This window comes from Salmo salar, chromosome 26 (assembly GCF_965601325.2).
Source record: "Salmo salar chromosome 26, fSalSal1, whole genome shotgun sequence".
Lineage (NCBI taxonomy): Eukaryota > Metazoa > Chordata > Actinopteri > Salmoniformes > Salmonidae > Salmo > Salmo salar.
This window is the reverse complement of record NC_138316.1, coordinates 27,396,960-27,424,300: the sequence shown is the minus strand read 5'-3', so window position 1 is coordinate 27,424,300 and position 27,341 is coordinate 27,396,960. Positions and strand designations below refer to the sequence as shown.

Below are 27,341 nucleotides of genomic sequence, written 5' to 3'. Positions count from 1 at the left end.
CATCTGGTGGACAACCTGTGAAAATGCATCCTCAGTACCTCGCCAGACAAATAATATGTGAAAGCAAATCTGACACAAACATGAAGAGTAGCCACATGTCCATTTAATAAACTAAAACACTGTACATTTGCTGCAGCTTCGTAAAAAGTGTGACTTGGAGAACTTTAACTACTACTATACACACTCCCACGCATGATCTTGTAACAAACATTTTCCCCCCCAAAACAAAATTGTAGCTGTGGTCTGTGGGATAGGCATAACTCAAATAAAATAAAGTGTGCTCTCAAGATTCAATTCCTACAAAAGTAGTGCATGTGGCACATTTTGCCCCCCTGTATTTTCTATATAAAAATGGATGAAGTGGTCTTTATTACAACAAACAGGTCAACAGAAATTGAAATGGAAGTGTGTTGAAAAAATGAAGCCCTTTAAAAAAATATATATTTTCTATGCAGTGTCACATTTAATGTTTATCAGTCATTAATTCTCAAGCTTGATCTCAGTATACAGAACAGTGTCAACTTGGACCAGACCTGCACACAGTTACAAATACTTGTGGTGTCACATGCTACATCTGCCTTGCTGAAATTCCTTTATGATAAAGGATAACGTTTATTATTCCAGTTTACACACCAATTCCTCAAAAAAATTAACTTAAGTAAACAAAATTTTTAAAAAACTGATGAAATCTGTAATATGATCAAACAAAAATGGTTTAGTTCCTCCATCATGACATCATATGAGATAGCCACTATCCCATTGCTAGCTACCACGAGGACACTACCCAAAAACAATTACTGTGAGTCCTTAAGAAAATGACTGTAATTAGCTGTGCAAAAACATGGCCTGTTTTCTGGCAAATCTTTTGTAACAATATGACCATAAATCACTTAAAAATAAATCTGTCTGGGCTGGAGTGTCACAATACAAGATCATAATTTCCCAGGGAAATATTTCTGAAAGTAGCACTTTAAGGTGACAAAAAATGTCCTGTAAGACTTCTCACCTCAGCATCCATAACTCTCTGGCACCACATGCAGGAACAGGCATTCCTCTCAAAGCTGACAACAGCAGCAGCCTCAAGGAGCCCAACAACTAAGCTAAAATACGTGTTTTGGATGCTCTATAAAGATACATTGTGTTGTTCTATTCTCACATCATAACATGTAGATACTTGCAGTATCTGTAGTTGGCACCTGCAGTGAGATGGCATAAATTTACAAAAATAGGCTACATACACTTGTAATACGTGAGAAAGCTCATTGCGTGACATTGTTGAGCAACATTATCAGAGATAAACAAAAACAAATGAAAACTCAAGAGTCCTACCAGCTAGAACACAATTGGCAACAGATGCCATTGATTCACTGTACTACATGACCTTGAAATGGAGCAACATGAGCTGTATGCACTATTAACAATAGTCTGATGTAGTCGTTTGGAAATGTAGAGCAGAGCAGATACACAGACAAGACAGTACTTCCAAGTCATATGAATGTTTGCAAAGTTGTAACCCGATCAATTCAGATCAATCCTCATTGACTACCCATGAAAATAAACATGTGAAAACACACCAATAATTGGATTTAGAATTAAAAAGAATAATGAAATACAGTTTAAGAAAGCAATCGGCCTCAATGCCCTTGGAGAAACATAGCCAAACCTAAATCTAACCCATTCACAAAAGCTCCCTAAAACACAATGTCTGCACTCCATACTAAGACCATACCAAAATGCACCGAGTGTTTGCAAAAATTGCTAATCGTTTGCAAACATAATTCAGACATCCTTGCAAGTACGTGACCAAACAGGTCTGTAATCACAGATCTGTTTACACAACCACCGAACGTCTCACACAAATCCGAGTCTGGCTCAAGCGCATTTAAAGATCCACTTTCAGAATGATTGGGAAAAAAATAATATCCGAGTCTGATCTACCGTGGCCCCTCTGTTTAGCTGCACATCCAAGGCTTGTGTTCGGAATTGAAATGGCATATTGCCTATACAAATGAAATACAAACCCAATCCTATCAGAAAGTGAATTAAATGGTACAATGGCTACTACTAGGAAAACTAACTTTACATTTTGTTTCTTGACAAATACTGTAATACTAAGTGTAAACTAAATGGACCTGCTTGGCAAATGACATGTTTACAAAACCTGAAGCAAGAACACAGTCACGGCAGCAGAGGTAGAGCATGTGTATCATTCTACTGTGTATAGCTACTTAACAGATACATATGCATACCCTTGTAAACTATTATAAGACTGTATGTGGCCTTATCTGACAGGTATCAAACAAAGATATGATTTCATATGAGAAGTGTAAAAGACAGAGAAACTATTTGTTTGTACGGTAACACAAATACACTGAAACAAAAGTGTTGAGCACCACTTTACATCTTTCATTGCAGTGTTGTTAAAAATATAGCCCAGATGCAGCTTAGAAAATATATGCATTCAAACAAATCCAAAACATCTTCCCTATTTATCAAAAACAGACAAACTCAAACCTTTTCTTCTTAAATAGAGAAAAGAGGACAAACAAATGTGTTTGTTCCGAGTTGATACCAGTGCTAGCTAAATACACATTTCAATTGAAAATCGCAACAATCGATGTTGACCAAAAAGTGGCATTTAAGAAAAACACACCAATTGAATTTAGTGAGAATAAGGGCATTTCAAATAAATATCTCCAATTCAGATCATAGGGCTTTCCCCAGAGAGGCGAGAGAAATTGAGCTCTGCTGTGGGGCACTGGGTCAGCCAGGTCCTGTGGTCTCCAGTCCACACAATCTACAGTAGGAAACAGGAAGTATGTCTCAGGCCCAGGGCTGGTCACACGGTCAGGGTTCATAGATAGAGACTGACTCATAGTGGTTAGTCAGCTCTCTGTAAACATAACATACTCAGACTGGCTGATAGAGGGCAATACACACACATAGCCCTTATCACAAAGCCCAACGGGACAGGAAGCCCTCCTCTTGGAGCTTTACCCTTCTCCCGTGGCACCTCACGGCACGCAATACACTCCCAGGGGTCAACCGGGAGCAAAGGAAAAACATATACCAACCAGCAATACAATTAAGTGCCAATTCTGAAATCCCCCCACAACCTTTTTTCAGTAACTGTACACATCACCCTCTAAGAAGGCCTTCTGTATTTCACTAGAATGACAACACAATCCTGTGCACAGCCAGGGCTGGAAGGTTGTAGCAGGTCCTGCTATGTAGAGTGTAAAGGAATAACAAATTTGCAGCCGAAGGGTGAATGGTAGTTGATGCCCACTTCCTGGAACACCTGCTTCGGCACCCCGATGTCACACAGGTAGACCCTAGCCTCCCCACCATCCAGAGGCAGGGGCAGGCCCAAAGACAGGGTCCACTTGGCCTCCACGGCCTGCTTCTGGCCACTCACTGGAGGGTCAATGCTGAGCACAGGAGCCCTGTTCTGGTTGGCCCAGTCCGCAGCCGCCAGGTACCAGGCCTGGTCCCTCAAGACGCCATTCTCATGGCTGTCCAGACAGTTGATGACCAGGTCCACTGGGCTGACCGGCAGGTCTGGGAGGAGAGAGAGGGACAGAGATCAGGGCTTGAACTGAAAGCTTCTGAGTAGCTACACCTCCAGCAGAGGGCAACATCGTTTCAGTGTACCGCTGTTAAAAGCAGACAAGCAGCACATATTTTAGTGTCTAGCTAATTGTGCCTTATGTGTCTAACTATACTGAATGGAAATATAAATGCAACATGTAAAGTGTCGGTCCTATGTTTCATGAGCTGAAAAAAAATATCCCAGAAATGTTCCATACGCAAAAAAGCTAATTTATCTCAAATTTTGAGCACACATTTGTTTACATCCCCGTTAGTGTGCATTTCTCCTTTGCCAAGAAAATCCATCCACCTGACAGGTGTGGCATATCAAGAAGCTTATTAAACAGCATTATCATTACACAGCTGCACCTTGTGCTGGGGACAATAAAAGACCACTAAAATGTTGTCACACAACACAATGCCACAGATGTCAAGTTGAGGGAATGTGCAATTGGCATGCTCACTGCAGGAATGTCCACCAGAGCTGTTAACAGAGAATGTAATGTTAATCTATCTACTATAAACTGCCTCAAATATGTTTAGAGAATTTGGCATGTGGACGAGTGGTTTGCTGATGTCAACGTTGTAAACAGAATGCCTCATGGTGGCAGTGTGGTTATGATATGGGCAGACATAAGCTACGGACAACGAACACAACAGCATTTTATCGATGGCAATTGGAATGGCCAGAGTTACCATGACGAGATACTGAGTCCCATTGTTGTGCCATTCATCCACCGCCATCACCTCATGTTTCAGCATGATAATGCACAGTCCTGGAAGCTGAAAATGCCCCACTTCTTCCATGGCCTGCATACTCAGACAGGTCACCCATGTTTGGGATGCTCTGGACCAGTCATGTGAAATCCATAGACTAGGGCCTAATGAAGTTATTTCAATGAATTTATTTACTTATAAAACTGTAAAATCTTTTAAATTGTTGCATGTTGTATTTATATTTTTGTTCAGTATACAACAGAGGGAACTGTCTACTCTAGATTAGAAAACAATGGTATTTTTATACAGCTCATGCTAACAAAAGAACACACTACAAGGAAGTGGATTCACCATCTTCACTATCTACAGTCCATTTACCTTTCCATCTACAGTCTCATCACATCTAATGATTTCAAAAGCTGATCATATCTGAACAAATCTGGTAGTCAGGATAAGTCGGTACCTTTGATGCTGGCCACCTGCTTGCCGCTGGTCTTGCTGTAGAGGGCGAGCTCGTTGGTGACAGACTCCTGTATCTTGACGAAGTTGGGAAGGAAGAGGATGACCTCCACCTCGTGGTTGGCCAGGTGCCGTCCACAGCTGATGCCCTGGGCCCCCTGGACATGGGGGCCACACAGCAGGGCCACCGTGGGACGCTGGTGATTATTCTTAGGTGTCAGCCTGGGGACATCCAAGAGACATATGTGATTTGGTTGTTGTCTTATTTTGATTTATTATCAATACAAATAGTACAAGCCAAGGCCTGGGATATGTGATTACTGGTGGATTAGACAAACTTTATTGTCCTCATTGAGATAATTAATTGTGCACAATACAAACATGACTGATCTGAACATCATGATCTGCAGTTTCCACACACTGCAAACAAAGGAGCATTATCATCACCTCAGGACTGCATAGGTAATAAACTGGTTGTTGTGCAAGTGTTTCCCTTTCTTATAAAAACACAACTCTTCAACTACAGCATAAACACCAGAGGAAGCCTTTATCTGCAGTCATTGTAATCAAGGTGGGTGGAGCATTGTGTCCTATGTCGATCATAAGCACCTCACGCTTTCAATAGGCTGCTACACCTTTCCATGCAAAGTATTGGCTTTCTGTCATGATTAACTGCTAAAGCCACTGCCTATTCATCATAAATATGGTGTTTGTATTGACTGCTTCACACGCACAAAGAGAAAAGCCTAAAGCAGAGGGGAAATGGAAGATTCACAGCCTGTCAGACATTCTTGACTTAACAGGGAGAATGATTTCTAAATACACTAGATGACAAACAGGGGGGCGCTGTTTTGAAGCCACCGCGCTTCCATTTTGGTGCTCCCCAACCATTGTAAATAAAAAAAAAGTAATGTCTTTGCAACTCTGCCTAGAAGGCCAGCATCCCGGAGTCGCCTCTTCACTGTTGACGTTGAGACTGGTGTTTTGAGGGTACTATTTTTGCTCTAGGGTACTCAACTAGTCTAAAGGCGGCCAGTTTTATTGCTTCTTTAAATCAGAACAACAGTTTTCAGCTGTACTAACATAATTGCAAAAGGGTTTTCTAATGATCAATTAGCCTTTTAAAATTATAAACTTGGATTAGCTATCACAACGTGCCATTGGAACACAGGAGTGATGGTTGCTGATAATGGGCCTCTGTACGCCAATGTAGCATTCCATAGAAAATCTGCCTTTTCCAGCAACAATAGTCATTTACAACATGAACAATGTCAACGCTGTAATTCTGATCAATTTGATGTTATTTTAATGGACAAAAAATGTGCTTTTCTTTCAAAAACAAAGACATTTCTATGTGACCCCAAACTTTTGAATATCCAGGAAAACAGAAGTTAAGTAAATAATTCTAAAACCATTCCAAAAATACAATAATGATGCCAATTTGCTAGATAAAGAATGCACAAATATTGTTTCTCACACAAGTTTATTGTTGCCCACACAAACATCCCTTATTTATATGATTTATATATGTTTGGTTGTAGGCCCAACTCTTTCAACAACATTTCTGAGTACTCCGTAGGTTTTCATACTTCCCGGGAATGACCAAGTCTGACAAAACGGATAGCTCAGGTCCTTCACTGCTCAAAGCTGTGCTAACTGCATCCTGTGTCGCATGTCGACGTCTCTTCGAAGTTGTAGCAGGTCATCTGTTGTTGGTGGTGGCACTTCAGGGAGTCTTGGATCATCTGATCTCAGTATCATTCCCCTTGGTAGCCCCAATGGAGAGCCCAGTGTTCTCAACACTGCTCTCTGGAATTCTGGGCTGTAGTCCTGTGCAGTTTTCAATGTGTAGACACTCCACCTTCAAGACTTGTTATTGTAGTCTCCTTTAGCTGAATGATAGAATAATATTTGGTGAGTATTTTGTCTATGGATTTTCATTACCATCAGTACAGAACTGTAGCGTGCAACTACAGGCTACAAAACTCTAGATCATCTTTACTCCACACACAAAAACACATACAATGCCCTCCCTCGCACTCCCTTCAGCAAATCAGACCATAACTCTATCCTCCTGCTTCCTGCTTAAAATATTTTTTGCAAGACCTGCCACATCCAATGAGCGTCAGAGCTGGTGTAGTAGGATTCGATCTTCGTCCTGTATTGACAATTTGCCTGTTTGATGATTCGCCAGAGGGCGTAGCGGGATTTCTTATAAACTTCAGGGTTAGTGTACCGCTCCTGGAAAGCGGCAGCTCTAGCCTTTAGCTCAGGGCGGATGTTGCCTGTAATCCTTGGCTTCTAGCTGGGATATGTACGTACAGTCACTGTGGGGACGACATCATCAATGCACTTAATGAAGCCGGTGACTGATGTGGTAAACTCCTCAATGTCTTCGGATGAGTCCCGGAACCTATTCCAGTCCAAAGTGCTGGCGAAACAGTCCTGTAGCTTAGCATCCGCTTCATCTGTGCACTTTTGTACTGAGCGGCCTCTGTGCACTGGTACTTCGTGTTTGAGTTTTTGCTTGTAAGAAGGAATCAGGAGGATATAGTTATGATCAGATTTGACAAACGGAAGGCGAGGAAGAGCTTTGTATGCGTCTCGGTGTCTGGAGTAAATGGTGATCTTGAGTTTTGCGCCTCTAGTTGCACATGTGATTGGTAGAAATTAGGTAAGATGGCAACTCCCATTCTCGGGGGCCTGATTGGTTTCACACTTTCCCCAAGCCCTATAATAATCACACCTTATTCAACAAATTGCATTCTAAAATAAGGACCATGATTAGTTGATTATTGGAGTCAGGTGTATCAGCTGGGGTTGGGGAAAAAGCGTGTCACCAATCAAGCCCCCAAGGACTGGAGTTGCCCAACCCTGACCTAGATAGACAACCAATAAAACATTCCCCATCAATCCCAATTTGGAATACGATTTTACCATTTGACAACTATGAAAGAATTGCCTTTGATAACCTCAATCTTAGATATTCAGAGTAAATACATTAATTGGAGAAGTAGGCTATTAGACAGAATGAGGACTTAATGTTTCCAGTCATTTCATATAATGTCATGTTACAGTCTTATACACTCAATACATGTGTACATTTTGGGCTGTCTGTTTACATCTCAGCCAGACAGCTCAAACAGGGAATAACATAGTAACATCTCTATGCAGTAGGATCATGTTGGGCTAGAATGTCATCAATAATCAAAGTAAATCCTGTGCAGTTCATTTTCCTAAACAGCCTAGCTAGATAGATGCATAGCATAAAAATATGTTACTTTGTTATTATTGTTCTTAGCTAGCTAGGGGAAACAAAATGATGGAACAGACAACATGGTTAAAAATATTTTGCTAAAGTCTATGCTTACCGATCTGATTCTGCTCCAATACTCAACAATGGTGGGGCTGGAAACAGGCTTGCTAGGTGTTGATGTCGATTTATTCCTTTCATGACTGAAAAATGATATTTCGGGTTCAAAGATATTTTTGAGAGCTTTGACGTCAAGCAATGAAGTCCAGTTCAGATACAACAGCCAACAGGAGACAAAACTAGCTAGTTTTAGAATGTTGTGTTGTACAACAGCTGACTAAAGACAGGGCATTCAGATCAAGAAGAAGAGACCGTTGCAGTTGATACCGTTTCGTCAGTGAATCTTGGAAAATCCAGCTGACGACATGACAGGTTCTAAAACTAGACCCTTCAGATCAAACAAACCGTTGCATTGTGTCTCATCTTGTGTATTTCAAATGAACTTTATGATCATGGCTATTCCTTGCCAGTAGAGTAGTGTGTGAAATGCTAGCTAGCTTATATCACAACGTGACTTTCAGACCACAGAAATATAACACAAGGTCAAGTAACGTTATACACATAAATTAGGTAGCTAGTTAGGACTAAATAGTGAAGCTAAATGTTATATTGAAATGAAAAAAAACCCAGCAATGTCAAAGTCAGCAAATAAGCTGCACAAGCTAATACAAACTATTGGATGTGTGGCTTGACAACAATCAAAACAAGTAAACCAAAATAAACACTTGCATACATATTTACAAGTAAATATCAAAACCATCATTTCACTTTATATCTAGAAAGATGTATTATCTACCTAGCAATGTCTTACCTTTTCAGCAGAAAAAAATGCAAACTGTGTCAGTTTTGAATCCCTTCAACTCTCATTGTTCTCTCCACTGAGTGAACGCAAATCCGAGGTTTATTCTAGTCTTGGTCCGGGCTTAATCATTTTCCCTTTTCTCCTTCAGGCAGGCTAAAGGTGCAATATTGTTATGATTGCATCACATTGGATGACCACTAGCGACTTATTCAGGAGGACTGCCAATATGGGTGACCGGTGGCTTCAAAACCTCTCATCGGCCAATATATAGCATCCGCAATCCAGAGTTTCATTGATCAGTGCCTTACAGGGAGGTTAATTGCCTGTTTAAAACACCTTCCTACAGTATATCACCACGGCAACAATACAAGAAACAATGAAAAATTGACAAAAACAGGACATAGACATGTTCATATAACCCTGGGTCGTGTTCATTAGGGCACACCGTAGCAAAACGCCTTGGAACTGAAAACAAAAACGAACATTTCTTATTGTTCAGATATTGTAGTACCTCCCCATTTCAAACCGTTTTCTTTAGTTTCGTGCCTATTGAACACAACTCTGGTATCAATGAAGCCTGTTGCATGTGATGTTACCACAGTAGAGGAAGCCCACCCAGCCACTCACCGGTTGGGGCCCCCCAGTAGAGTGAGGGCCATCTGGCTGGCACACACACCAGTCATCTCCAGCCTCCGCTCCAGAGAAAGGCCATGCCGCTCCGCTGAGGCCAGAAGACACTTGTGAAGCTCGTAGGACACACTGGGGACAACCAGGCCAGAGTCTACAGTCAGAGGAGCGAGAGAGACAACAGGGGAAAATAAACATGTATTAGTTGTTATTGTGCCAAATTATAATATGTAGCTATGAGAAGAGAGAGATTGGAAGTTTTAAAAAAGTTCCAGATTTTCCCCAAAAATATATGGAAATGGTACTTAAAATATAACTGTATAGAATCCTCATAATCAGTGTGACTGGACATTATCAAAAATAACTACAAGGCCTAATTCACCAACAGCATGAACTTTCACGATGAGGACACACACACACACACACACACACACACACAGGAACTCTTCAAGGAGTAGGAGTTCATGTATAAGCAGAACATCCCCTCACGCGAGGAGCCAGTTCCCTTGGGAAAGCCTCTTCCCTTGACCTGATCTCTTTCCAATCACGGAGGGAAGATTCCCTTCTTCCTCTCTCATTTGTCACTGTTGTCCGCCGCAACAACAAAGAGAGTGTCATATTTTGTAAAGGGCTGCCAAACATGAGGATGCAAACTGAACTGCCTCTCCTAGCTATCCCCTGCGGTCTTCTGGAGGGGCTGGGTTCACACGCTCCAGCTCATCCCTGCTGAGCTCCCTCAGCATCCCCATAACCAGAGCTTTGGGCTGAGAAAGACACCGGCAGCAGCACCCCGGGCCCACACACACTACCGCCACACCTCACAGAGGACTCCACCAAAACATAAGGGTACCATGACAAAGGGGAAACTTGAAAACAGGTGGTTAAGGTGTACTGGTTGGTACACCCATGTGCCAATGAAGATGGCTAGTGTGTGTGGGAGTGTTGCAGCTTGACTTCTTGAGTGAATACTCAGTTCCAGGACCACCCACCCACCCACACACATACAGTACCCGTCAAAGGTTTGGACACACCTACTCATTCAAGGTTTTTCTTTATTTTTACTATTTTCTACATTGTAGAATAATAGTGGAGATATCAAAACTATGAATTAGCAAACATTTCTAAAAACCTGTTTTTGCTTTGTCATTGTGGGGTATTGTGTGTAGACTGATGAGGGAGAAAAAAAAATGTAATCAATCAGTTTTAGAATAAGGCTGTAACGTAACAAAATGAGGAAAAAGTCAAGGGGTTAGAATACCTTCCGAATGCACTGTGTGTATGTGTGTGTGTGTGTGTGTGTATGTACAGTGGGGGGAAAAAGTATTTAGTCAGCCACCAATTGTGCAAGTTCTCCCACTTAAAAAGATGAGAGAGGCCTGTAATTTTCATCATAGGTACACATCAACAATGACAGACAAAATGAGAAAAAAAAATCCAGAAAAATCACATTGTAGGATTTTTCATTAATTTATTTGCAAATTATGGTGGAAAATAAGTATTTGGTCAATAACAAAAGTTTATCTCAATACTTTGTTATATACCCTTTGTTGGCAATGACACAGGTCAAACGTTTTCTGTAAGTCTTCACAAGGTTTTCACACACTGTTGCTGGTATTTTGGCCCATTCCTCCATGCAGATCTCCTCTAGAGCAGTGATGTTTTGGGGCTGTCGCTGGGCAACACGGACTTTCAACTCCCTCCAAAGATTTTCTATGGGGTTGAGATCTGGAGACTGGCTAGGCCACTCCAGGACCTTGAAATGCTTCTTACGAAGCCACTCCTTCGTTGCCCGGGCGGTGTGTTTGGGATCATTGTCATGCTGAAAGACCCAGCCACGTTTCATCTTCAATGCCCTTGCTGATGGAAGGAGGTTTTCACTCAAAATCTCACGATACATGGCCCCATTCATTCTTTCCTTTACACGGATCAGTCGTCCTGGTCCCTTTGCAGAAAAACAGCCCCAAAGCATGATGTTTCCACCCCCATGCTTCACAGTAGGTATGGTGTTCTTTGGATGCAACTCAGCATTCTTTGTCCTCCAAACACGACGAGTTGAGTTTTTACCAAAAAGTTATATTTTGGTTTCATCTGACCATATGACATTCTCCCAATCCTCTTCTGGATCATCCAAATGCTCTCTAGCAAACTTCAGACGGGCCTGGACATGTACTGGCTTAAGCAGGGGGACACGTCTGGCACTGCAGGATTTGAGTCCCTGGCGGCATAGTGTGTTACTGATGGTAGGCTTTGTTACTTTGGTCCCAGCTTTCTGCAGGTCATTCACTAGGTCCCCCCGTGTGGTTCTGGGATTTTTGCTCACCGTTCTTGTGATCATTTTGACCCCACGGGGTGAGATCTTGCGTGGAGCCCCAGATCGAGGGAGATTATCAGTGGTCTTGTATGTCTTCCATTTCCTAATAATTGCTCCCACAGTTGATTTCTTCAAACCAAGCTGCTTACCTACTGCAGATTCAGTCTTCCCAGCCTGGTGCAGGTCTACAATTTTGTTTCTGGTGTCCTTTGACAGCTCTTTGGTCTTGGCCATAGTGGAGTTTGGAGTGTGACTGTTTGAGGTTGTGGACAGGTGTCTTTTATACTGATAACAAGTTCAAACAGGTGCCATTAATACAGGTAACGAGTGGAGGACAGAGGAGCCTCTTAAAGAAGTTGTTACAGGTCTGTGAGAGTCAGAAATCTTGCTTGTTTGTAGGTGACCAAATACTTATTTTCCACCATAATTTGCAAATAAATTCATTAAAAATCCTACAATGTGATTTTCTGGATTTTTTCCCCTCATTTTGTCTGTCATTGTTGACGTGTACCTATGATGAAAATTACAGGCCTCTCTCATCTTTTCAAGTGGGAGAACTTGCACAGTTGGTGGCTGACTAAATACTTTTTTCACCCACTGTACCTACAGTTGAAGTCGGAAGTTTACATACACTTCAGCCAAATATATTTAAACTCAGTTTCTCACAATTCCTGACATTTAATCCCAGTAAAAACGCCCCGTCTTAGGTCAGTTAGGGTCACCACTTTATTTTAAGAACGTGAAATGTCAGAATAATAGTAGAGAGAATTATTTATTTCAGCTTTTATTTCTTTCATCACATTCCCAGTGGATCAGAAGTTTACATACACTCAATTAGTATTTGGTAACATTGCCTTTAAATTGTTTAACTTGGGTCAAACGTTTCAGGTAGCCTTCCAACAATAAGTTGGGTGAATTTTGGCCCATTCCTCCTGACAGAGCTGGTGTAACTGAGTCAGGTTTGTAGGCCTCCTTGCTCACACACGCTTTTTTTCAGTTCTGCCCACAAATGTTCTATATGATTGAGGTCATGGCTTTGTGATGGCCACTACAATACCTTGACTTTGTTGTCCTTAAGCCATTTTGCCACAACTTTGGAAGTATGCTTGGGGTCATTGTCCATTTGGAAGACCCATTTGCAACCAAGCTTTAACTTCCTGACTGATGTCTTGAGATGTTGCTTCAATATATCCACATAATTTCCCTTCCTCATGATGCCATCTATTTTGTGAAGTGCACCAGTCCCACCTGCAGCAAAGCACCCCCACAACATGATGCTGCCACCCCTGTGCTTCACGGTTGGGATGGTGTTCTTCAGCTTGCAAGCGTCCCCCTTTTTCCTCCAAACATAATGATGGTCATTATGGCCAAACAGTTCTATTTTTGTTTCATCAGAACAGAGGACATTTCTCCAAAAAGTACAATCTTTGTCTCCATGTGCAGTTGCAAACCGTAGTCTGGCTTTTTTATGGTGGTTTCGGAGCAGTGGCTTCTTCCTTGCTGAGCGGCCTTTCAGGTTATCTCGATATAGACTAATTACTGTGGAAATAGAAAGTTTTGTACCTTTTTCTTCCAGCATCTTCACAACGTCCTTTGCTGTTGTTCTGGGATTGATTTGCACTTTCCCACCAAAGTACGTTCATCTCTAGGAGACAGAACGTGTCTCCTTCCTGAGCGGTATGATGGCTGCGTGGTCCCATGGTGTTTATACTTGTGTACTATTGTTTGTACAGATGAACGTGGTACCTTCAGGCGTTTGGAAATTGCTCCCAAGGATGAACCAGACTTGTGGAGGTCTACAATTTTTTTTCTGAGGTCTTGGCTGATTTCTTTTGATTTTCCTATGATGTCAAGCAAAGAGGCACTGAGTTTGAAGGTAGGCCTTGAAATACATCCACAGGTACACCTCCAATTGACTCAAATTATGTCAATTAGCCTGTTAGAAACTTCTAAAGCTGTAACATCATTTTCTGGAATTTTCCAAGCTGTTTAAAGGCACAATCAACTTAATGTATGTAAACTTCTGACCCACTGCGCGGCTCAATATCCCTTTGATAGTGAAGCAGGTAAGACCTTAATGGCCTGTTCCAAAGCGCTGGCCTGGCATTTGAGTGCTCAGCGTGGCCTCCCCCTCATGTATTATGTGCATGCAGGCACGCATGCAGTTATCAGAAACACACAGGCATATCACTCAAGGCAGAACACACGCAGTCTGACATGCAAGCAAACACACACCTGCAAACAGCAGATAGACGGATGTCGTGCCTGGGTGAAATTAACCTTATCTCTTCCCTGTCCGTATCTCCACATCCCTCCCACTGTTTCAGTACAAAGACAGGTAATATGTTACAGTGGTGTGGGAGAAACCCAGTAAACTCTGCTGCGCCGTTCCTCGGACAATCACGTGAGCGATAAGCACACAGCAAAGTTAACTGCTCCTTGTCATGCAACCTGCCACTGAGGAGAGGGAGAGGTGGGAGTGGCACTATGATCTAATTGCTTTTTGACCATCCCGCCAGCTAGGTGTGTTTGTAAAGAATTCCGCTGCTACAGCCACCCACCCCGATCCTGTGTGTACACACACACACACACACACACACACACACACACACACACACACACACACACACACACACACACACACACACACACACACACACACACACACACACACACACACACACACACACACACACACACACACACACACACACACACACACACACACAATGCTTTACTGGGTAGCCAGGAGCACCAGGCTGCAGTAAAATAAACTGAGCTGGAAGCAATCCTTCAAGCATGACAACGAGAACGTCGAAGCTGAAATCAATACACACATGCAGGCAGGAAGCGGGCCATGGGTGATTAGGGCTGGCGCTGAGAGAGGGAGGGGGGAGAGAGAGAGAACAAGGAGTGAGGTTCCACAGTTTCACAAGGCTCCTCCAGACTACAGGCCTGTTACTGCTGCAGTACCAAGGGGCTGCGAGCCTCTAACACTCCAGACACTCCATAACCTCAGCCCTCATAACTATGATTATTGCAGGTCAATTAATTAGAAAGTTCCATTTGAGGGCCTCCCGAGTGGCGCAGCGGTCTAAGGCACTGCATCCCTAGCTGTGTCACAACCGGGAGTCCCATAGGGCGGCACACAATTGGCCCAGCGTCGTCCGGGTTAGGGGAGGGTTTGGCCAGGGGGCTTTACTTGGCTCTAGAGACTCCTTGTGGCGGGCCGAGCGCCTGCAGGCTGACTTTGGTCGTCAGTTGAACAGTGTTTCCTCTGACACATTGGTGCGACTGGCTTCCGGGTTAAGCGGGGGGGGGGGGGGGGGGGGGGTGTTAAGTTTGGCGGGACATGTTTCGGAGGATGCACGACTCGACCTTCGCCTCTCGAGCCCGTTGGGGAGTTGCAGCGATGAGACAAGATTGAAATTGGGGAGAAAAAGGGGTACAAAAATGTAAATAAAAGTTCCATTTGCTCTCATGCCACCGGACCAGGGGAATCAATAGTTGTGAATAACACTTGTCCTCAGCTCTCGCTCTCTCTCCTGTCACTCTCTCCATCAAAGGTAGTTTACAGGGCAGTGATTTGATTTGTTCTGTGGCTTTAGTGTGTTTGCAGTGAAGAGATTTGAGTACATGTGTAGCAGTGGATGCTGCTGAGGGGAGGAAGGCTCATAATAATGTCTGGAACGGAGCAAACTGAATGTGTTTGATGTTGTTGATACCTTTCCACTTTTTCCATTCCAGCCATTACCACGAGCCCGTCCTCCCCAATTAAGGTGCCAACGTGTAGATGGAGTGGTTTAACACAAATAGGAATTCGCAAAGGACAGTAGACCTATGCCTTTTCCACCGAAACGGAATAATAAGGCCAATGATGCACCACACACATAGCCCTTACAGACTACGTGCAGACAGACAATATGTTATGCCAACGCCAAACAATTGTTTTCCTAGCCCCTTTTCTGTTGTCTCATGTTGTTGGTTTAAATGTTTACAGTGGATAGGAATGGATTCGGGTGAGAGCAGCCTGGAGTAGGGTAAGGGTTTGTTTCACATAGTGTGGTTGCATCCCAAATGGCACCCTATTCCCTATGGGCCCTTAGCAAAAGTAGTGCACTATATAGGGAGCCATTTGAGTGGTAACCTGTGTGTGACTATGAGAGGTGCTGTTTATGTAAAGCTCAGAGCGGTCTGTTAATTACAAGGTACAGAGGATGGGGCTTAGCATGACAGCATTCAGGCAGAAAGAGGCAGAGGTAGCAGACCTGCCCAGCCCGTTCTGTAAAAAGAGAAAAGCGTCCACATTCAGCTCCCAGTTCTCAGCACCACGGGCAAGGCTTTTAATGGCCGCCTGGCCCGCATTGTCATCCTAGTCACCGCACTGCTGTCGCCATGATAACGCTGGCTGGCGGCCATGTTAGGCTACTTAGAAAAAAGTGCCAATGTCATAACCCTTTCTAAGAACTGTTGCACATTTCACATACCTGTATGTCGGTACAGTGTGTACTATTTGAGGCTAGGGCTCACATTCATGTAGTGAGTCATTTCATGTAGTGATTTAAGTTATCCAGCGAGGTGTATCAGTGTAGTATCTATGTCTGGGAGTATTTAGTCAGCTGGCAACAGAAGCACAACACTCCTATCTCCATGCGGGCACAGAATGCATTCTATGACTAATAGCGATGGTATTGGCATCGCTATCCTTTTTTCCTAATGAGAGAGCGAGCATGTGTGCGTGTGTGTGTGTGTGTGCTTGTGCTTCACTTAGACCTATATCACTTTATGCCAACACCAGAAACCAGATTTGACTGGTACTGATCCCCTATCCCTACAGCGTAGAGATTGGTCCAGCAGAGCCAGAGTGACAGGTGTTGCTCTTCTTGTCACACCCTGGAATCCAGGCCAGGGGCCTAGCATAGTGTGCCATTCACTTATCTCCTGTATGAAACCAATTATGTAACACACTTAAAGAGTGTTGTTGAGGTGTGGGAGAGCGGCTCCTCTTCCCAGAGACGGACTGGGACTGCATGGTGTGGTGGGGCAGCTCAAAAGTCACCTGCTGCCTCAATCAAAAGAGTAACCAGAGTTGGATCCCAGCCAGCCCAGCACATTGCGGAAGTGGGAGGTGGCCTTCTCTGGCCAATAGGAGACAGTCAAAACCACAACCAGCAATGAGTTTCAGTGTTGCGTCACAGAACCACAATGTCACTCTGAGAACTTATACTATTTCTGTCTAAAGTCAACACTGACATGGATGGGGAATTCAACTAGTTTACAAAGTAAACACTACAATCATTATCACCGGTCTGCAAGACACGCATGCAACAGAAAACATCCTGAGGGTAGAACTTGTTGTGTCGGTCATCAATTCTTTTAATTTTCACCAGATACAGAGAGTCAAAAAATATATATTTTTAATGGTAAATCCCCATTCTCTGGTTGAATGGGTAACCAGTCTACAGAGGTTTTCCCATCTTTGAGCTACATGAAAAACATTCTAGTACCTTGAAGGAGAGAAAAACAAACAAGAGTCTGTATGGACAGAGAAGAATAGCTCATTAGAGCTGTGTGTGTGTGTGTACGGTGGGTGTGTCACTCCTTAGGGAGAAGCCAGCAGTGATTACTGAGAGGGAGAGGCTCAGCCTCTTCACCACACGCTGAACACGGGCTGGGCTGTGACCGGAACCTATATCTCTCTCCCATCACATCTCCAGCCCAATGGTCTTCACTGAGAATACCGACACTGTTGTAATTCCTCACAGTTGCGTCCGATTACTGTTTTTTTTTTTTTCTTGCTTGTTAGTTTAAGGCCTATTTTAGAGCTGTACACAATGTCCTGTCTCTCCATTAGTCTGGCTCGCTTAGCCAAACCCATGGGTCTACTGTAGCCTCAATAGATCCAGCGGCTGGGGTGAGAGACACTCAGGGCCTAAGGGCACTGGCAGGCAGGCCTCTGGAAGTGAATGTGTGATGACAGATGTGAATGGAGAGTGCTCTATCTGTCTAACCCTCAGGGCAGCAGGTTTCTAGATGTGGATGTGTGATATATATGTGAATGGAGGAGGGTGCTCTCTCTCTCTCTCCCTCTCCCTCTCTCTGTGAATGGATCCAATGGAGGGTGTTGTGTTGTCTCTCTCTTACCAGTGCAGTACTCCTTGCCCCCGTGTTGTGGGACCGTGATCTGCCGGTAGACGACTGGTTTGACCTCCAGGATGTTCTCATCGTGACGGTAACGTGTGGGTGTACCGCGTTCACCACCGGGCGTACCACGGGAACGTGCCCCATTGCAATCTGTGCCGTCAATCTGCGAGAACACGGCTGCCTTGTCGAACAGTGCCAGGTTCGCCTCAAAGTCAAAGTCTGTGTCCATACCCTCGTCCATGTCAGCACCAAAACACTCATCGTCCCTGAGCCTCATCTGCCCTCCACCTCCTCCTCCTCCGTTCTTCACTCCGTTCTTCTTCGGCGTGGCCTGGTTTGGCCCTCGGTTACTAGATGATGCTGGAGGACCTGAAGAACATAAACCAAGACATTAGGACGATTTATTCCGATTTCTTTTTACAGTACATATTTTAATTTTTATCTAACCTTTATTTAACTAGGCAAGTCAGTTAAGAACAAATTCTTATTTACAATGACGGCCTAGGAACAGTGGGTTAACTGCCTTGTTCAGGGGCAGAATGACAGATGTTTACCTTGTCAGCTCAGGGATTCGATCTAGCAACCTTTCGGTTACTGGCCCAACGCTCTAACCTCCAGGCTACCTGCGGCCCCTATAGCCTGACTAGCAATTATGGTGCACAAGCCCAAAATCCCAGTTAAAAGGACTGGAGTCCATTAATCTCTGTCAGGACTCCAGTCTGCTCTCTATGGCGTCCTCAATACTGATCTTATCCTATGGCTGTATCAGGAGCTACAGTTATATAACAAGCAACATCAATAGCACATTAATAACACAGGCTAGTAGTTTTCTATCAACACACAATCCTCAACGTTTAGATACATGCATGGCGCACTAACAAATCAAAAAGAACCAACTGGAAAAAAGAATAACTGGAAAAACCGGGTGTTCAACCCTAACCGTGATGAGGTCTCACGCTAACCTAGAGAGAGAGAGAGAGAGAGAGAGGCACAGTCGCACGCAAGTGTCACACTGACAGCTAGGTACTTTGGGCTCTCACGCAAGATACACACCAAGACTCTCAGTCAAGTCACGTACACACTACTGTTGTCACAATGGCATTGTCACCCAATCACACCAACTGATCTGAGACCTGCTACAATATCAATGTATTTTCGACAATGGAGGGGAGTGAGGGACTGCTTAACAAAAAAATCTGTTCATATGTGTGCATTAGCTTTTCAACATAGGCAAACATTTTACAATGAGACCGCACAGAGTATAATTACCTACAGGTCTATTGTAAATGTCTGTGAATCAGATGCCTGAATGCACTGGGCAACGCTCCAAGTCAAGCAGAGAATAATGAACACCAAGTTAGTACTAGTGTCTGATAGAATTGATGTGAAAATGTGGAGAGGTGTAAGAATCTTAGGTTCAATGACAGCTGAAATACTTGAACAAAACATGAATTTGAGCCATGTGAAAAATCATTGACTGGAACTACATTTCAAAGAATGATTAAACATGACCCATATTTAAGTTACACACGTTACAAGCAAATGTCGGGCCAATACTCTTACAGAAAAATGAATCAGGAGCTAAACTGCAGTGAGTGACAGCGTGCTGTATGAGGCTTGTCAACATGTTGCTGTGTTGTGTGGAGGGAAATGTGTTAACATGCAAGGTAAGACTGACAGAAGGAAAACAATGTCAGTCAGCCGCAACAACTCCCTCTGTGTGTGATTTTTTACCTTGTCAGCTCGGGGATTCGATCTTGCAACATTTCGGTTACTAGTACAACGCTCTAACCACTAGGCTACCTGCCGCCCCAATCAAGAACAGGAAGGAAGAGCTTTACTGTACAATTAATGTATGTACCAGGAGCACAGGACAAACAAAGGACTAAGCTGATAGCATGTATAGGAACATTTTTATATGTAAAAAATAAATAAAAAAGCAATTTCCCCCCCCCCAATTATACTCTTAACAAGGTCTGTTTGGATCCAAGATAATCCACTCGATTTGCAGAGGACTATGCATCCTTCATTTCATTCCTACATTCCCATCCTAAATCTCCCAGCAAGATTAATGTCAGATAATTACAAATCATTTGTATAGCCCATGATCTTGTATAAGTAGTCCGTAACCCCACCTCCCTTTCTTTCTATGGCCCCCTGCTAAGGGGCTGGTTAGGGGCATGGCATTGCGTGTGAAAGGGTCAGCCCAACCCCTGCCACTCAGCACTTTGGTCTCATGCAATTTGTGCATTAGCTCCCTTGGCTGTTGGCCCAAGAATCTGGAGATTAAAATAAAAAATCCAAAAGGTAAACAGTGCTTCCACAATTGATATGGCCTGGCCCCTTCCAAGCGCACTGCCACTGGGACAACATGGCTTCCTGTGGGGGGGGGTTCCTGTGCTGAGCAGGAGAGAGGGAGGGAGAGGAGACGGAGAACAGAAGGGCACTAAGGCACGTAAGCCAGGCCTTGCATAACCTCCTCTTTAGGAGCAGACACAGCGAGGGGGGAATGTTTATTGATCTTAGTCACACACGTATTGTAAAGAGGAACTTTGGTACAAGCCTTCAGCACGCTATGGGAATCTGGGGCAGTCACAGCATTGCAAACAGTGCCTGGCTGCTTCCACGCTCAGTAAGTAGTAACCTGGTGACACCATAGACTAGAGGAAAGGACATCGGTTCACCAGACAGACAGAAATAAACTAGACTGATTAAGTAGATAACTACTACGTAGTAGTTATTTTAAAAGGGTTAGTGCTTTATGGGTTGTGGTTATTATACCTAGCCGAAATGATTAAAAAAGTATTCTAATAGTACATCCGAGGTTAATCATTTACTAAAACATGTGCCAAAACACTGCAGGGATTTCTGTGTCTGATAAACAGAAATAACAGAGCAGGGACCAAACAAAAGAAACAGAAGCCCTTAATGTATGAATGTGCCGGTCAGGTAAAACAGTGTAACCTTTCCCTTCCTACCCACAGATCCTAGGTGTCTCTCGGAAAAGACAAGCGCATAAATGTTACTATGATCAAAAACAGAAAAAATGCCAGGTGAAGCAATGTGTTGGCTCGGCTTCAATGACTGCTGACAAACTGTGCAGAGCCTAGAGATTAGGGAGTGGATTTACATGTGACACTGATACTTGTAGTTTCACATTTCCTCCTGTCACTGAATAAGGAAAAGATCAACAATGAGAATCTTCTGGTCTATAATCACAGTCAGATAGCGGGAAATATGTTCATGACTGTGCTTAAACTGTCTTATGTAAACATGTCATAATTGAGAAATAGCCTCGTTCCCAATGTGATAATGTGTCGAGTGTACTTTCTAAATGGGACTAACTGTTACGATTGGCACCAAATTTAATTAGTAAACACATGAAGGGGCTAAATATAGTGCAGGTCAAATGTATTAGCCTACATCTAGCACACATAAGCAACAGAGGCAGAGATAAAAAGTTATGTAGTCATTGAGTGTGATGGTTAAATAAAAAGGTTAAATAAATGGTGTAAGATTCTGATGCAATAAATAGCGCGTTCAGAAAGTATTCAGACCCCTTAACTTTTCCCACATTTTGTTACGTTACTAGGGCTGTGGCGGTCACGAAATTTCGTCAACCAGTGATTGTCAAGCAAATAACTGGTCGGTCTCATGTTAATTGACCATTAATTAAACACATTTAGCATCTCCTGGCTTCCACACATAGCCTACAAGCCACCGATGCAGACCTTTGGAACATCTATACTACAAAAAGTTTAATAAATTAATGTAATATAGCATACACCATCACAATAAATCTATTATTTATTTTAGACAGGTCTAAAGAAGCATGATATGAAGAAAATGTAGTCTATTTAAGAAGAACAGAATAGCACACTGAGTTGTCCTTATGTTAGGCCTTGATCTGGCTATGCCAAATAGCTGTGGGCTACACTAATTCATTTAGCAACAAGATTTGCTTAGAATTCTGTGGCATTATTTTATAGTATGAAGAATACAATTGAACAAAATATAAATATTTTCGCCAAACAATTTGAGGGACTGCGCACGTGCGGTTATTCTGTGTTGAGCGGTTAACAAAGAAATAGGTACTCCTATATGCTTAATTTAGAGATATTAATGTAACTTTAGTTGTTCTACAAACGTTGGGGTATATGTTTAGATTTTTTATACATTATAAGGCTGCTTGATGCGACTAATGATGATTTGAAAAAAAGCTCTGCTTTGTTTTTTCGCAGGCTGTACACACTTCATTAGTCTCTGATTCACAATTTGACAAGCACTTGATAATGCCTAAAATGTCATGGCAGCATCCCCTTTGTGGCCGTAATGCACCCTAAAAAAATGCATGCCTTTTGCGGCCAGTGGCCGGTGTGCCCTTCTCCCATCACGTGAACGGTTATTTCACACAGGCTACAAGTGAAGACAGACACCGGGGACGCAACTGCGCGCGTCCTTATCCAATTCCGAGGTGCGTATTGAAGATTTTGGAAGAACTGTCCACATTTACTTTTCGTCAGCCAACAAGAGGAGTAGGCATAACGAACAGCAAAAGCACGAGCCTATGTCAATCTACTATCCCCCATAGTAAAAATTCAACCTATTCTATTCTGTGTGAGAAATAAATATGGTAAGCGAGTCTATAGGCCTAGCATACAGAAAGCTGATGGGATCCTCCTCTTTTAAGTAGAGGCCATCACTGTTTTCTCACGCAATTGCATAGCCTATGAAAATGTTGCGCAACATGAGCTCATGGCCTCTAATGAAGTGTTTGATTAGATTTTCAAATACATTTGCATCGATGTCAGAGTGATTAAAGGGACAATAAAGTGCTGAGTACCAGGTAGTTAGCAAGTTTGGTAGGCTACTAATGACCATCAGCAGCATTAGAGCTTGGAGAAGCCTAATTACCATGACTCGTGAACATTGGTGTGACGGTAATACGGTCACCGCAACAGCCCCCTATATGTTACAGCCTTATTGTTACAGCCTTATTCTAAAATGGATTACATTTATTTTTTTCATCAGCAATCTACACACAATACCCCATAATGACAAAGCAAAAACTATTTTTTTTGCACATTTATTATAAATAAAAAAACTGAAATATTACATTTACATAAGTATTCAGACCCTTTACTCACCGATTACACCGATTACAGTCTTCTTGGGTATGACGCTACAAGCTTGGTACACCTGAATTTGGTGAGTTTCTTCCATTCTTCTCTGCAGATCCTCTCAAGCTCCGTCAGGTTGGATGGGGAGCGTTGCTGCACAGCTATTTTCAGGTCTCTCCAGAGATGTTTGATCGGGTTCAAGTCCAGGCTCTGGCTGGGCCACTCAAGAACATTCAGAGACTTGTCCCGAAGCCACTCCAGCGTTGTCTTGGCTGTGTGCTTAGGGTCGTTGGAAGGTGAACCTTCACCCCAGTCTGAGGTCCTGAGTGCTCTGGAGCAGGTTTTCTTCAAGGATCTGTCTGTACTTTGCTCTGTTCATCTTTTCCTCGATCCTGACTAGTCTCCCAGTCACTGACACTGAAAAACATGCTTCACCGTAGGGATGGTGCCAGGTTTCCTCTAGAAGTTACGATTGACATTCAAGCCAAAGAGTTCACTTTTGGTTTCTTCAGGCCAGAGAGTTTTGTTTCTCATGGTCTGAGTCCTTTTGGCAAACTCCAAGTGGGCTGTCATGTGCCTTTTACTGAGGAGTGGCTTCAGTCTGGCCACTCTACCATAAAGGCCTGATTGGTGGAGTGCTGCAGAAATGGTTGTCCTTCTGGAAGTTTCTCCCATCTCCACAGAGGAACTCTGGAGCTCTATCAGAGTGACCATCGGGCTCTTGGTCACCTCCCTGACCAAGGCCCTTCTCCCCCAATTGCTCAGTTTAGACAGGGGGGAAGATCAATGGAAACAGGATGCACCGGAGCTCAATTTCGAGTCTCATAGCAAAGTGTCTGAATACTTAAATAAGGTATCTGTTTTTTATTTTTAATACATTTGCAAAAATTTCTAAAAACCTGTTTTTGCTTTGGCATTATGGGGTATTGTGTGCAGATTGATGAGGAAAACATTTAATTTAATCAATTTTATAATAAGGCTGTAACGTAACAAAATCTGGAAAAAGTCAAGGGGTCTGAATACTTTCCGATTGCACTGTACATAAGAAGGCAGGCTGTGGCCATTGTAGAACGCGGTGAAGCCGCCCATGGCCTATTCAAATGCACTCAGTCAGACAGCACTCTTTGTGGCTTCTGGAGAACTGCTGATAGAAGATGGTGTTCAACTACCACTGTATAAAAAGTCCCCCAGCCCAATTGTTGTTACCTGAAGGGACGTTGCATCGGGGCCTTGCAACCAGTTTGAAAAATAAATCTCCCAAAATAGTCCTCTCATCTCACCTTTGCGTAAAATGGTAATAGGAGCGGTGGTGGAATGGGTGTTGTTGGCAGGGTAACCACCTCTGCTATTCTGACCACTCTGCCCTGAAGATTTGACGCCTGGATCAGACAAGACCCCATGTCCAGCACTGGCTCTGCAGCCACCACTTTGAGTTTGGATATCCAGGAACTTGAGCTCTTTGATGTCCATAGCACTGCACAGAATGTAAACATTGACATGTTAGACATGTTAACAGCAGATTGCTTAAAACAAATAAGTAGGCCCCTATGTATTGTGAAATAACTAGAGCAATGCACAGAATGTAACTAGTATGTCTGTAGCCTGAGTCTCAGATCTGTTTGTGCCGTCTTGCCAAATGCCAACTCCTATGTCATTGTCACCGCAAATTATTTCCTGAAATCTGTGACGCAGGCTAATCTTTCTGTACTTCACCATGTGAAAGCCTTACCTGAAGGTGACCTCAGGGACAGGGCACCTGACCCCATTGTGGAAAGGTTGTCTGAGAGAGATGGTCTGACTAGTCTGGTCCACAGATGACACTTCTCCCTGGTACATGCCCAGGGTTGGTCCACAGTTTATTGACACCTGACTGCCCAACCAGTCTGCAGCCATTCTCTCTGGCTCTAGGCATATATGGAAGACAGAGAACAACTTCACAAATACGTAATAGCTTTCTGATTAATGGGACATTAATGGTGTAAAACTGTTCTGTTTGAGCTACAAACCAAGTTGGATGATATGTATAAACTGAAAGCAGAGGGAGCCTTTGTCAGATCTAGGAAGAAGTGGCTAGAGGAGGGTGAACAAAATCAATCTTATTTTTTCAGGTTAGAAAAATACCACTCTAAAAATAATACAATTCAACAATTAAATATGAATGGTCTCATCACAGATGATCCCAAATTAATCTCTAACTTTAGTTGCAACTTCTACAGGAATGTATATAGTTCTAAGTATTGTAAGGTTTCCTCAACTCTTTCCTTTGACTCTCTGGGGGATGTGAAATCAATTGGGGAGGCTGAGAGGGAACAGTTTGATGACCCTATTATAGTTGAAGAGATCATTTATTCTATTGAACACCTTCAAAATAATAAGTCTCCTGGGATTGATGGTATATCTGCTGAGTTTTACAAAACTTTTTCTCAACAGTTGGCCCCATTTCTGTTGGAGGTCTTTTCTGAAAGCATTACAAATAATTATCTCTCTCCCAGTTTGACTCAAGGTCTGATTACATCAATAACTAAGCCCAAGAAAGACTTGCTTCTACTCAATAATTGGCATCCAATCTGTCTGCTCAATAATGACTACAAAATATTTGCCTCTATACTTGCAAAAAGAATGAAGGAAGTATTGGACTCAATTATGGAAGAGACCCAATCTTGCTTCATGAGGAATAGACATATCTAATAATATCCGACTGGTGTTAGACCCTATTGACTATTCTGATTTAATGTTCGAATATAGTTTTACTGTCTTCTTAGACTTTTATAAAGCCTTCGATACAGTGGAACATGAGTTTCTATTTCTCTCCCTTGAGAAATTTTGTTTTGGGGAATTATTTTGTAGTACTATTAAAACTCTTTATATGAATGGGAACAGTTCAATTAAATTAAAGCATGGTACTTCTCCTAGATTTGATTTGAAAAGAGGGATTAGGCAAGGTTGCCCAATTTCACCTTAGCTCTTCCTGCTTGCAACCCAACTTCTTACAAGTTCTGTTAAACCAGCAATATAAAAGGGATCTCTATTACAGAGATATTATCATAAGTCAACTTGCAGATGACACAACCCTCTTTTTGAAAGATGCTGACCAGATTCCTAGAGCAGTCGATGTGATAAATATATTTTCCAAAGCATCTGGTCTTTGCCTAAACCTTAATAACTGTGAATTGTTTGCTGTTAAAGACTGCGTGATACCCTCTATATGCAATATTCCAGTCAAGGAAAAAGTAACATACCTTGGGATTACCATATCTAAGGATCAACAGTAAATATGCTCATTCAATTTTATACCTATTATTGAAAAAAACAAAAAGAAGTTGAACCATTGGTTGCAGAGGGATTTATCCTTGAAAGGTCGAGTATTGCTTTCTAAACCTGAAGGTATCGCCAGACTTACTTATGCAGCCCAGTCCCTATATCTTGACAACAAAATAGGTAAAGCGGTTGACCAGGTGCTTTTCAACTTCATCTGGAAAAATCGTACACATTATATTAGGAAATCTGTCGTTATGAACTCATATGGATACGGTGGTCTCAATTTTTGTTGTTGTTGATTTTCCTACTTTTGAATAATACTTTTAAGATACATTGGGCTAAACATTTTTTTAAAGAATCCAACTAATGGTGTAAAACAGTCTAAGGAATTAGTTACGGGTCTAAAATATGAGTTCCATTGGCTATACAATGGGCTAACAGCGGGGGGTAACCACAGCCCTTTGTAAATTACTACTAGCTACTCACTCATCACTTCCCTACTCTGGCAATTACGTCGTTAGTTAGCTAGCTAGGAAACAAGCTGGCAATGTAGCTGTCAAATACCCTAGTTGGCTGTCACTGTGTTAAATCGGTATCTAGCTAGCTAACCAAATAACGCAACTAGCTAGCTGTTCCATTCGAAAAGATGGCTAGCTAACTAAATAGCTAGCTACTGCCAAATTGTTGTGAACGCTAACGTTAACTAGATAACGTTAGCGTAGCTAAATCAGAGATCATGGCTAACGTCGGTTATTAATATATCCATCCTCTCCACCCTTTTGTTATTCATTAAACGCTGTCAGGTAAAATTGAAAATTATATACCTTGTTTTTGTGTATGATAGAGTTTTTGTGATGAATTTGCTAGTTTGCTAACAACACTTTCTGAACTCGAAGAATCTGTGTCGTTTCCTGGTTACAACGTCACTTCCTTCGCTTTCCCCACAAGCGTTCATTGATTGTTTATGCAGGGGGCACCAATGAGGCCACATGTTGCTGC

The 27,341-nt window shown here is 42.7% G+C and overlaps 1 protein-coding gene and 1 long non-coding RNA gene across 3 annotated transcripts; both read right to left on the bottom strand.

Annotated features, from left to right (window-relative positions):
• Positions 1-81: 81 nt before the first annotated feature.
• Positions 82-27,254, bottom strand: LOC106587552 (enhancer of mRNA-decapping protein 3). 2 transcript variants are annotated; one of them, XM_082969590.1, is made up of 7 exons: positions 27,167-27,254; positions 24,814-24,986; positions 24,365-24,558; positions 17,965-18,333; positions 9,510-9,663; positions 4,772-4,989; positions 82-3,561 (listed from the first exon to the last, which is right to left on the bottom strand). In XM_082969590.1, the coding sequence occupies exons 2-7, from the start codon at positions 24,975-24,977 to the stop codon at positions 3,227-3,229; spliced, it is 1,434 nt and encodes a 477-aa protein (XP_082825716.1). In that variant the 5' UTR covers positions 24,978-24,986; positions 27,167-27,254; the 3' UTR covers positions 82-3,226. The 2 variants fall into 2 exon arrangements, with proteins under 2 accessions (XP_082825716.1, XP_082825717.1); XM_082969591.1 differs by lacking the exons at positions 24,365-24,558; positions 24,814-24,986; positions 27,167-27,254 and adding an exon at positions 23,112-24,322.
• On the bottom strand, positions 6,613-9,499 carry LOC123730803 (uncharacterized). The gene is made up of 3 exons (XR_006762235.2): positions 8,892-9,499; positions 8,139-8,223; positions 6,613-6,659 (listed from the first exon to the last, which is right to left on the bottom strand). It is a non-coding gene; the product is annotated as an uncharacterized LOC123730803 (long non-coding RNA).
• Positions 27,255-27,341: the final 87 nt, after the last annotated feature.